Genomic DNA, 13,037 nt, shown 5'->3' with positions numbered 1-13,037 from the left:
CACAAGAAAGATCGATAAATACGAGATCCCTCGGGGAACAAACCAGAGAATGCCCCTTCTCTCCTGCTAGCAACCTCACCAGAGGAACTTCTGCACGACAGTATTTAAAGTACCCATATAGACACTTTATAGTTACGAACATCCACGTTTTCTCTTTCTTTCAAACTCCAGCCCAAGGCTATGGCAGCCAGCTCTCTACTACCATGCCATTAGGACGGCAATGAATTTAATTAAATCATTCAACTTACAGTATTTTTATACATATTATTTTGTTTATTATGAAAGAGAGGTATTGAAAGGCAAGAAAAATATTCTTTCAATTAGTGAGTTTTTTTTAGAGATCGCAGACATTATGCAGGAGTAGTTGCAGATGAATGCAAGTTTTTGGATTATTTCTGGGAATTACTTTTATTCGGTTATTCTTTTCATTTTATATAAAAGTAAAGTTTATTTTTTAGTAATATTGCTTTGTTTGCATTTAGAAATTTTAGTTACATGATTCATTTCGTTATTTACAGGGTTCATAACGTTTTTCAAAAGCGGAAGTAAGAATATTTCTTTTTTGGAAAAAGAGAAAATAAATAAATTTCGATCTAAAATCATCTGTACATACACCATTTTTAAAGCAGAGGATATTTAATGACGTCAGACGATAATTTAATTTTGAAATGATAATTTCATATGAAATGTTTTTAGAAAGTTGCAGACTTCTTTTCTTATTTTCATTCTTCCCATCAAACTCCTTTTAAAAATGTATAAAAAGCAAGGGCGGTTCCATCACATCATCAAAACGAAAATATTTCACGTTGATCCAATTAAATAGAGTAAAAAAAAAAATCTGTTTATTTGCATTGTAAAAAGAAAAACAAGTCTTCATATCAAGACAAAAAAATTTTTTCTGAAACGGCATTTGCTACATCTGTTTAAAAACTATTTAAAGACTTTTATCAAAACATTAGATAGTACAAGAATAATGTAGTGTATTCCCTTATTTTCTTTAACTGTGGATACTGATAGTTGAACATCATTGCAGAAACTAAAGGTGATATTTTCATATATCTAATACTAATTTTTTTTTTAAATCATCAGCACTGGGAAATAACATGGATACTTTTATGTCAATATCGCCTTCTTTGAGGACCGCAGTTCTTTATGTATGTAAATAATCCACTCATTATTATCTTTATATCCAGAAAAGCATGCGGTATTTTTTTCCACTTTTATTTTTATAGGCCAGAAAGATAACTGGAAGGAATAATCTATGAGACATCTTTGAAGGACGAAGTTTAGAAATGCTTTTATATAACGAGTCTAGCCGTCATCATCAGCTGTTGATTTTCCGTTGAAATTTGTGGCAAGTCGGTGGCAATCCATGACTTAAGTCAACCTTGCCCTGTGTGAGTATAATATGGTTTGATACATACCGATAACGAGCTGATAATGTTTGGCTTATAAGGAAAAGCCGACACTTCATTTTCTATTCAAGAGAGTACTAGAATGTTCCTCAAAATGTGGAAGATAGCGCTTTTGGTATGTATTCTGTTTCTAGAATTTTTTTACATATTTTACTTAAACTAAAACCAATTTTAATTTAGCTTTATAACTAAGCATATTTTTAAAAAGTTTCTAGAGAATCACCTAATTAATATTTATTCTTGTTCTGAAGAAAGGCTAACATTTTGTTTTATAATTTGTGAAAATTTCAAAACTTTATAAAAGAAACATGTCTGGATGATGAAATTTTAAAATAATGAACATGAAATGATCGGCAAAAAAATCTAGAAAATATTAAAAATTGCAGAAAATCAGTAAATTATATTAAAATTTGGATATAATTTTATGTTTAAAAATTGTATTTCGCTCTATTCGATAACACAAACAGCAAAATTCTGAAATTTTGAGTTTATTAATTAAATTATTGGTTTTCAACGGGGGCGGTACCGCCCCCCCCCCACCTAGGGGCAACGGAAGTATGCTGAGGGGCGATGAACTTGTTTTGGGGGCGGAGAGAATGTTTTGGGCATGGAGGTAGGTTGGGTCATGGAAGTAGGAAGTTGGAGCCAAAGAAATTCTTTGGATGGAGTGGCTCTAAACCGGTTTCCCCCATACCAAAGAACGTCTATGAACGAATGTCCAAAGAACAAACAATCTTTGCTCCATACTGCTTTGAAGCACTGGTGATCCCTTCGTTGGTCACCAAAACATTAGGTTATTTACCATTAAGTTCAATGGGTTTTGACACGATCGGATGTAAATATTTTGTAATTACGTCGTAAATATGCATATAAATGTACATATTTTCTTTTTCTATAATACTTCAGAGTTCCAAGTATATGGAAAGAATGCATTTTTAAACAACATTTCAATCTGAACGGAATTAAATGCTGTACTTTTCACAGAACAGTTTGCTCAGAATGGTTTCATTTGAATGAAATATTTTCACAAGTTTACGTTAATTACATTAGAAAGAAATTTTAAGGTAATTCGATTTTATTGGGTTAAGGATTACAAAAATTAAGATCAAAGCTTATTGTATTATTAATATAAATTAGAGTATCTTTTATTTTAATAGCGAAATACTTTAAATAGTATTTAACTTTCTCTGAATATTTCTGAAAAGAAATAAGATAAGGATTATTTTCTAAATATTATTTAAAACTTGTAACTGAGTTATTATAAAATGTAAGGGGAATAATTCTTTTAATTATATTTATTAGATTTTTTTACCCTTAATTTCAACAATATATATTCCAAAACTCTTTATTTCTTTCTTAAGTACGCATCTCATAGAAATTGCTTTACAATACCTTTTAACAGATTGCTTTCCAGTACGAACAATTCTTGCTTAAATAGTTTTATAACGTATTTGTCAACAGGATGTCAATTTATGTTTACAATTCAATATTAAGTTTTATTATATATTTAGATAATATTTATAATCTTTATAAATTTAGATACACGATAATATTTATAATCTTTATAAATTTAGATACATTTAATAATTATATTTCTTCACAGTAACTTTCACAGTTGTTTATGAATGAATAAATCCTTCATTTCAAATACATTTATAAATAATTTAATAAATATTTACGTATTTTGTTAAAGACTTTTTGCAAGCACATGCATAAATACCCATACATATTTCATATTTTTCATTTCCGGCATGTGGAAATCTTTAATTTCTCTGCATTCACTATATTTTTCGAGTAAAGTAATTCACACTAATTTTAAAAAGTACATGTTACAGTAATATATGGATGTGAAAAAAAATTATTTTATTTAAAACATTTTGGCGTTTCGAACTTAAAACAAAAGTAGCGAATACTCTATCAAGGGTATCGAAAGATGTATACAGTTTTAAAGGTGAGGTATTTTTCATTCTTTAAGCATAACATTTTTGCTAAAATCTATACTTTTGAGGTTCAACAGCTTAGAATTTTATGAAACAAATTCATAATGAAAATTGCTGTTGTTAGTTATCGAAAAATAACCAAGATGTGACTTTTGCGTAAATGTCACTAAACTATACAAATTGCTATTATCCATCACACTAGGGAATGTTTCTTTTATGCGGAAGTGTCCCATTTCTTCCATTTGTATGGAACTGTCGTGCGTCGAAATACTATCAGACCTCTGTCAAGCAAGCTTCTGAATGTAAACAAAAAACACCCCATCTAGTGACCGAAGCTTCGGAGCAGTGCTCCACTTCTAATGTAAGTTTGGCCACTCCTTCCTTTCTTACCTCCATGTTTTGAGTGGTAGGGGGCGATAAGTATGCTTTGGCATTCGAACTTAATTTAAAAAATCTCCCCAAAAACTGTATTAAATAGATTATCCGATTTGCACCAGCAATGAACGAACTTACGCGACGGCTTCCCTCATCAGTTCTTAGAATGGTGAGACGAATCTGTAAAAAATTCATCCTGACAAACAAAATAAAGATTTGTCGTTTTTACAGAATATCAGAGCCAATTTTCTGATGTCACCGTCTGTCTGAGTGTTACTGGAAGCCTCATCAAAAATATGTGATGATGTTTTGATAGCCTCTTATAATATATCAAAATTTATTGCTAAATAGGGGAAAGTTCATACCATGGGGAAGACTTAATACATAAAAAGAGAAGTCGACTCGAAGTCGCGGAAAGAGGGGACTTGCGCTTTCATCTCTCTAACAAAGATTGAACCGAACGTTCAGAAACTGGCTCTGAACCATAAAGCATGGACATCCCACTGATCATACTTGATTGTTTCATTGATATTACTCTTTTAGTATGTTTTTTCTGTTCTTTTTTAATTATTTAATTAAGAATAAATAATTTTTAAACACAAAACATCGCTTAAGCAATTTTTTCTGGCATTAGTCATTTTAGTTTTAACAAAGGAATGTAATTAAATTCCAGGAAAAACTATCGAGTCAAATCAAACAAATTTGATGTGTAAATGGAGAAAAAAAAAAAAAAAAAAAAAAAAAGAGCTTAGAATTTTTGCTTTTTATAATTGAGGAACCCCCTTTCTCATACCCAAATTACAGGATTTTCACAAAAGGGGCCGTCGAAAATTTTTTCGCTCCTTAGGGAGGCGACAGCTTCGGAAAGGTTGGGAATCGCTGAATTAAACGAAGATAATTTTGAAAATTGAAAAATTCCTTTCAACATCAATTGAAAACAAAATTGAATCGATTTTCGTTGGATAACGTGTGTATAATAATACAGATTAAGAAAAGTTATATACGGAGTATAAAAATAATTATTTTAAACAGCTAAGTTTGTGTGATCCGGGATGACATGTATTTAAGTTCTGGAATGAATAGCAAATAAAGAGTACTTGCTCCTTATTTATATGTGAGTTCTGTTTTAAAAGATCTGGAAGCATTTAACATATCGTTAAGTAAGGATATTTTTAGGTCTTAATTAGATATCCAGCGTTATAATACGGTAAGAATAGCACTAAAGCAAAACCAAACTTATCGTTTTAAGGTAATCCTAGATTTTATAATTCCAGCTTTTCAACTCGACTTTTGTATGACACATTGTATCTAAAATTACCCACACTAATTGTTGTTCTCCTTGAAAAATCAGTATTACGAATAACGAGAAAAAAAAAAAAAAAAGTCCGGATTTAGCACCATTGGAGTTTCATCATTAGGATGCATTTAAAGACATCCTAATCACTTGAGTCGATAAAATGAGTACCAAGTTCGTTTGGGGACTAAACACTGCGACCCCAAGTTGACCACTTGTTCCGGACATATGCTTACGCACCCCGGGGATACGGTCAAGAAAGCAGATTTTCGGGCTCTGCAGGCCTTGGCCCATTAGAGCTGTTACGCCACTGAGTTTTGTTTAGTTTATGTAATTTCCAAATATTATGAACACATCAAAACAAAACACTCTTAAATAACACGAGCAATTTAAAATACAAATTTTACTTATTAAAAATAGGGATTATATGCTATATAAAAAGATAGATGAAAAAGTAAAATACCTACCTTTTTCGAAAAATCCTTCCTATATTTTTCCTTTTCTAATTATACCTTTTTTTTTTTTTTTTTTTTTTTTTGTATATTTTCTCTTTTTTTTACATATTTTAAATAAATTCTAGTTTTTAAAACATTTTTGGGGGTTAAAGAGGATTTGTTTATTTATATGACGGAGCATAAACTTTCTGTCATTGAGGAAAACTGCTCTTGAGTATTATTTATGTGCCACTTTGCAAGATAAGTATAAAATTGATCACTTCCAACTTCCATTCAAGGATACTTCAATCTCTTCAAATCACCTAATCCTTCCAGATAAAAGGACAGACAATTTAACTGTCACATTTCTCATTCATTCCACTGCTAAACTGTTTAAGCGACTGCTAAATAAAACCATCCTTCATGTCTTCCTTCATGCAAAATGCAGCTTCTCTTTACATAAAGACATTTATGCAAAGATATCGTCTCTACATAAAGACAGAGTTATTTGCAATTAAACCAATTTCCATTCACCGCTATAGCACAGATATTTTCTCCTTTCTATAAAATTTGTTTTTAAAAATTTTAAATGTTATAATATGAATATTTGCATCGTTCAAAGCATTTTATGCATGAAAGTACATATCTACGACCAATAATTGCGAACGTAAGGGCCTCATAAAGACTTTTATGGACAAGAATCATTAATGACATTCTAATGCAATGACCTTTTTTTTTATAAGAAGTTCACTTATGCTTGTGAGTTCTAATAAATTAAAACAATTGAACTTCGAGAAGTTGAAACCAAAGCTAGCAGATAAAAAATCATTAAACCGAAAATTACATTTATCGAGGAAAGTTGATATTAGTAGCAAATTCTACATTTGGACATTTAATTTGAATTATTGGAAATTTCGATTTTTCCAAGTTCTGCTGTATTTATTTATTCTTCCTTTCAAACAAAAATTAATGAATTAATAAGAAATTACGACATTTAAAAGGTAAAATGTTTGAAAACGAAATGCTTTTGGAAACCTTTACATATTTTAATATGTTTGTTTCTTTTCTTTTAGATTGCTGTTATTGGCAGCGCAGCGGAAGGATGTTTATACAAAAATTTAGAATGTCCTGATTATGTTGTCGTGGAGCAGCACCCTGTAAGTTCTTAATTTTTATTAGTTATTTTGCATAATAGCACAATCATTTTCTATTAAACTATTACTGAAAATAAAGTGATAAAATTACTTTTAAAATTTCATTCCAGTGTATTGTAATAGCATCATATTTCTTTTAAAACTGGAACTCACAGACAGATCTTGCATTGTATGTTATAGTGGATTTAAAGTAAAAAGTATTGAAACTAAAAAGACAGAATAGAAATAAAAAGGTTTCATTAAGTTTCTCGTTTCTTTATTTTTTTTCCCTTTTTCTTTTGTCAGCAAATAATATAATACGATTCATTTTCTGAAATCACATCATTTTATGTGCATTTAAATTTCTCTTTGAGGTAACCTAAACACAACATACTCTCAATTGATTATGAAGCATAATCTTTAGACAATATTTTGAATTCAAGTATAGCATTACTTCGTTCACTATTTTAAAGCGAAATATCGAAAATCTGGATTTTTTACATTTTGGTCGATGTCAAAAAATATTTGAACTTTTACCATTTTCTTGCCATTCTGATTCGCTAAAAATGAAAAATAATATATAATTTTTAACTCAAAAAATTACATTTTGGTTAATTGCGGAGAAAATATTTTAATCTTTATCATAAAACTTTCTTTCAGCGTATTATTATTGAGATATTAATGAGTTTTACCATGACACACACAATGACAACTGTTAAATTAGAATACAGCGCCACCTATTGGATAGGGAGAGAAACTCTCACTTGGCCATCTGGATTCGGCTGAGAAACGAACAGAGCATGTATTAGAACTAAATGTAGTTAATTACTGTCAATAAATTAGTTAGTTTCTTTTGCTATACAGTCCACTCATTAGTTTAGAATCATAGTACAACAACAAAATAAAAATTCATATCCAGTGCATCCATAATTTTCGAAATATCTAGATGTGATTTCTAACGATTAATGGCGAATCACAAGAATCATGAAAGATACTTTTCACAACCTACAAACTTCTTTTTTTTATAACCTCATTTAATAACTAATACAGTCAAGAAGATATTCCTTCTTGCACCTTCACTTAAAATAAAATTATGGCAGAGCGTAGTTCTGTCTGTAGCATAAACGACAAATAAAATGAGATTGTTTTAAATTTTAAACATTCCATAACATAACAAAAGAAGTCTTTAACTTCACATCAAAGGAAAAGAAGTTTCCTACTAGTCTCAAACATAAGTACTTATTCTTCAGGAACAACATTCGCCCACCAGCGGCCGAGCGGTAAAGACGCTGAACACTGGTAGTTCGGTCTGAGGTTCGAATCCCGCGAACGGGCTGGCTGCATGGGCGTTTTCGTGGTTTTCCCCATGTGTAACGTGTATACGAGCCAGTTTCCCTTAGAAAGTCCTCCACGAAAGGCATCCCTCCCTTTAGGCAGATAGCCCTCGTGTGCTTTGCCATAATTAAATACACCACACCACACCAGGAACAACATTCAGTGATTTTTCATGAATTTTTGTTTATTTATAAAAAATTTTACAGGATTACGAAGTGCGATCATATCCAGCACTGACTTGGGCCACTGTTGAAGAAGAAAGCATGTTTTCCAGAATTGCTCAAATGAAAGCTTTCAGACGCCTTTTTAAATATATTAGTGGCAAAAATGATAAAGGCAAGTGACCATTTTTGCACATTTTTAATAGGCTATTAAGCAGCTCTTGGATGTTTTTCTAATTAAAAATACATACTAGCTTAATTAAATTTCGTTAAACGGTGAGCTTCTTTGAAATTTTTGGTTAAAACCTTAATAATATTAGTTCTCATCTCCTTAAGTGAAAAATGTTAATCGAATAACCCATACAATCAACTTTCGCTACATCAGGGTAATAACTATTATGACACCCACGGTTAACTGATAATCATGATTAATTCGAGAGTAATTAAAAGTACTAAAAAGAAGAATAATTCATATTCTGTAACTGACAGAAAAATACTTTTAACGATTTATCTGCATTTTCAAGCAGTTAAATCTTGAGAAAAAGTTGCCTAAATTAAACTGGATTCAAAACTAAAAGAACAGACTGAAAATAATGGTGGAAGAACACTTTTGAAATGAAGAAAGTAAGTTTATAAATGGCATTAAAAATAGTATTTACATCAAAACATTATTAGTATTATTGACTTCAAACTCGTATAAAAAGCTCTATTAGAACTTTTGTTTCTTATTTTATATTCTGGATTATAAAACCATCATAATATTTCTGAATATAGGATTCGTTTCCAGTGGAAATAAGAAAACAGCATATTTTTTTAAAATTTATTACAGTAAATATATCTCCTGTTGATATTTATTTAAATTGAAATACTATTTTTATTTGAATCCGTTTTATTCGAATTATTTATTAATAACTTAATTTATTCTAACATAGAAAAATGTAAGGTTGATTTTGTTTTAGTGTTGTGATGCAGTATCCAATTTTATATCCGTTAAGATATGAAAAAGTGAATTTAGAAAACTGATAAAAGATAATCGTATACCCAACCTATGATGCACGTATACCTGTGGGGTACGCAACGCTTTATAATACAAGATAACGTGCATGAAGAAATTACCAGTAACAAAAAATATCATAACAAAACGAGGTAAAAAAACGCAAAATATTCAGAAAGGCCTAGACATCATCAATCGTCAATGACTTTATGAATTCATTCCCTTTTTACATAAGGGGATATTAAAAAAATAACATTACATATATTAAAATGTAATCTTCTGGTTTAAAAATGAGTGTTAATTATTGTGGTTGTATGACGTAAATAATGCTGTTATCAGCTTTTGTTTGAATATATTTTTAGTCCAAAGGGGCTTTGTTCCTGAGGGAGTATTGTTTTCGTTTTTCGATTTTGCGTCGAATCACTCTGAATGTCCGTTTCACTTATCAAACTGTTGCCACCAAATATTATCACCCTGTATTACGTTTGAAGAATCTGCATAAATGTATGTATGTTTCTCGCACTGTGATAAAACAACGGTACCTACAGCCATCCAATTTTGAATGACGTAATCCTATTGCAAATATGGGCATCTGGAACCCCAAATTTTAAATTTGGAATTTGTTTTATTATCGATTTCATATTTTCTAAAACTGTAACGAATTTTTGATTTACAAACTCAAGGATTTCAAAACGAGCAATGGCAACGTTGTACAGAAAAAAACATTTTTATCTCCAGCGCGTGAGACTGTGTATCGGAAATTCCAAAGATATGCTCAATTAAAAATTATTTTGCGATATTGCTCTTGAACTGAATTTTATGGTTTAAGTGCGAAGAAACATGATATTTAATAAATTAAGGTAACACACAAAATGTTAAAAAACGCCCCTTTGGACGTAATTTAAAATCTGAAAATCATAAGTTCTGAACAGGGAGAATAGGGATGCTGTATAATTACAACATTTTATTAAGGGGAACGTGAAAGGAAAACGGTTAAGAATTGCTGTACTAGAGAGATTAACTAACGTGAAGAAAGAAAACATAATGTGTGTCAGGTTTTGGGCTTAAATTGTGCTCACTGACGTGAAGAAAGAAAACATGATGTCTGGCAAGCTTCTGGTTTAAATTGTGCCGCATCGTTAAATTTACTTGTTATTTTATGTAAGTTCTATGCTATACTGTTATTTTTAAAATTTTGGCTTCGAATTTTGCCTTCTAATCTAAACTCCTTTCTTATTTTGTAATGCTTTCTTTTTCATGCACATTTTTTTTTTTCATTTTCTGTTTTCATAAAAACTGAAATATTAATTAAGAATCCGATATTTTTAATAATATATTATGCACGCTGTTCTTTAAAATTTTCATAACTTACCACTGATCAAATATCACTGTCAAAATATTATGGTCATGTGTGTTATTTGATTTTGTTTCATTTTAATTCTTATGCTCATGTATTCTTCGTAAAACAGTATATTGCCTTGAATACCTGCAATAGCACTACATTCATTTTATGTTTGTTTTGATTTTGTGTTGTTCTAATGTTTGCTCATGGTAGTGTAAAATCTTCCATTATGCAAATCACTTTATGATCTTGTTGTATTATTTGTCAGACGTGTATGTTAAAGTCTTCACACTTCATTAAACACGAATGAACTGACATCACAACGCCTACAGCTAATATCTAGAATATCCTACGAATTCGGATGGCGTTCAGTAGTATGTGTTACTCGTAGCTTTCTTAACGAAAAACAAAAGCAAACCTTTACAGGTGTTCAAAATTTTGTGACTAAAATTAAAGCTAAAAAGGAGATGAAATTTTTCCGTTTTATTGGGGATCAATTTTAAGTTGTGGCATTTATTGCATAAATGAAATTGCTGGTAGTTATATATTTTGTTTTTATTCTTAGGCATAACAATTAACATGACCGTACCGGTGAGGATGCAAGTTACGGATCATGAAAGCTATACCGCAGTCGAGATGAGCTTCATGGTTCCATCTATCCATGCTAACAATCCTCCAGCTCCCAACGACACAGGGATTACTGTCGAGAAAGAAGAACCTACTCTTTATGCTGTGAGGTAAAGTGACTTTCTATCTTGAATCTCCTTCCTTTTACATTCTTCAACAACTGATCAGTGGTTTTGCTTACTATGTACAGGGATTCCCATCATTTTCTTGCACCAATCCCTTTTCAAAGAATGGTTTTTCTCATCGACCTCTAACATACAGCGTGCAACATAATCATAATGCAATTAATTTCACATAAATAGCTTGGAAATAACAATTGGACTAAAAATAAGATCACAAGTTTTGAGAAAAAAACTGGTTTATTAGATTTATGCTCTATTTAGTCCAAAGGAGCTTTGTCCCTGAGGGATTATTGTTTTCGTTTTGCGATTTTGCGTCGAATCACTCGGAATGTCCGTTTCACTTTTCAAACTGTTGCCACCAAATATTATCGCCCCGTATTATATTTGAAGAAATTAAATAATGAAGAATCTGCATAAATGTATGCATGTTTCTCGCATCGTGATAAAATAATGGTACCTACAGCCATCCAATTTTGAATGACGTAATCCTACTGCGAATATCGGCATCTGAAACCCCAAATTTGAAATATGGAATTTGTTTTATTGTCCATTTCATATTTTGTAAAACTTTAACGAATTTTTGATTAACAAACTTAAGGCTTTCAAAGCGAGCAATGGTAACGTTGTACAAAAAAAAAAAAAAAAAAAAAAAAACATTTTTTATCTTCAGTGCGCGAGACTGTGTATCGGAAATTCTAAAGATATGCTCAATTTAAAATTATTTTGAGGTATTGGTGTTGAATTGAATTTTATTGCTTGAGGGCGAAGAACATGATATTTAATAAAGAAAGGTAACACACAAAATGTTAAAAAACGCCATTTTGGACGTAATTTAAAATCTGAAACCTTTAAGGTTTTTTTGGGGGAAGGGGGTAATTTTAGAAATACAAATAAATTTTCTTAAACAAAATCAGATTTCAAATGCCAAAAATTTCGATTTTAATTAGTGTGATGGCTCTGCTTGATGTACTGATGCATGTTTTTTAACTTAATGTCTCTACAGTCACGACCGAACTAAAAGAGTGGTGGATGATGATTCTCCCCACCTAGGATTTGGCGATTGGATCCCCTAAAAGCTCAGTCGCCCTTTAAAAGGGGGAGTATGTAAGGTATTTATCTCGCCTTCTTAGCTTGCCCTCGTGGTGTATTGGTCTGCAAGCTGGGCGCATATTACAGAGGACCGTTGTTCGATTCCCGGCGAAGACGTTGCTAAGTTTTCCTCTTTCCTGCTTCCAAAATTACCTAATGTCTCTACAGCATTATTAGACCTCTAGTAAAATTTTGTTTTGCTAAAGTATAATGTAACTGGAAATAAATACAGTACAATGTTAGCAGAATTTAATTACATACACTTTGATTATTTTCAGGTCTTTCCCTGGATATGTATGGAGAAGAGGAACTTGGAAGGAAGAAGCCCAAAAATTAGCTGATAGTCTCAAAAATGATGATACAGTGATCAAAACTAAATATTACCAAGTTGGATATGACGCCCCATTTGACTTTTTTGACAGACGTAACGAAATTTGGATGGTAAAAAGAGCAGGAGAACGCGAAAAAGAAATATAGAAGCCTTAATAATAGCTAAATATTTTTTTTCATTGCTTGAAACTCATTTATTTACATTACTTAAATAAAACAGCTTTTATGAAAATCTTCTCATCTCGAAACTTTTGATATATTACCCACTATTAGTAGTTAAAGTAATCCACATTATCAGTAAACATTGTTACGAATTTTGTACATATACGTATAATTTTAGTCAAATAATATGTCCAATTGTTGTATTTTTTGAATAATATTGTCTGATATCTAGAGGGAGGATTCTCTGCCAGAAAATTTAGAATACAGCGGCATGTATATTGAAC

At 31.0% G+C, this 13,037-nt stretch overlaps 1 protein-coding gene across 2 annotated transcripts; it reads left to right on the top strand.

The window, feature by feature from the left end:
- The first annotated feature begins 1,389 nt into the window (after window positions 1–1,389).
- LOC118198294 (heme-binding protein 1-like) lies at window positions 1,390–12,823 on the top strand. 2 transcript variants are annotated; one of them, XM_035369937.2, is made up of 5 exons: window positions 1,390–1,530; window positions 6,532–6,615; window positions 8,133–8,262; window positions 10,989–11,160; window positions 12,540–12,823. In XM_035369937.2, the coding sequence occupies exons 1-5, from the start codon at window positions 1,498–1,500 to the stop codon at window positions 12,736–12,738; spliced, it is 618 nt and encodes a 205-aa protein (XP_035225828.1). In that variant the 5' UTR covers window positions 1,390–1,497; the 3' UTR covers window positions 12,739–12,823. The 2 variants fall into 2 exon arrangements, with proteins under 2 accessions (XP_035225828.1, XP_035225827.1); XM_035369936.1 differs by lacking the exon at window positions 1,390–1,530 and adding an exon at window positions 4,207–4,272.
- The last annotated feature ends 214 nt before the right edge of the window (window positions 12,824–13,037 follow it).

Source organism: Stegodyphus dumicola, chromosome 7 (genome assembly GCF_044657685.1).
Source record: "Stegodyphus dumicola isolate Sdum_Otavi_A_Nest chromosome 7, ASM4465768v1".
NCBI lineage: Eukaryota > Metazoa > Arthropoda > Arachnida > Araneae > Eresidae > Stegodyphus > Stegodyphus dumicola.
This window is presented reverse-complemented; position numbering and strand designations above follow the sequence as displayed.

Bases quoted from the DNA above. Each gene is read 5' to 3' on its own strand.
- LOC118198294 (XM_035369936.1), top strand. From the start codon at position 4,222: ATGGACATCCCACTGATCATACTTGATTGTTTCATTGATATTACTCTT. The intron at 8,263-10,988 runs GCAAGTGACCAT...TTTTATTCTTAG, and splicing joins TAGTGGCAAAAATGATAAAG to GCATAACAATTAACATGACC. The intron at 11,161-12,539 runs GTAAAGTGACTT...GATTATTTTCAG, and splicing joins CCTACTCTTTATGCTGTGAG to GTCTTTCCCTGGATATGTAT.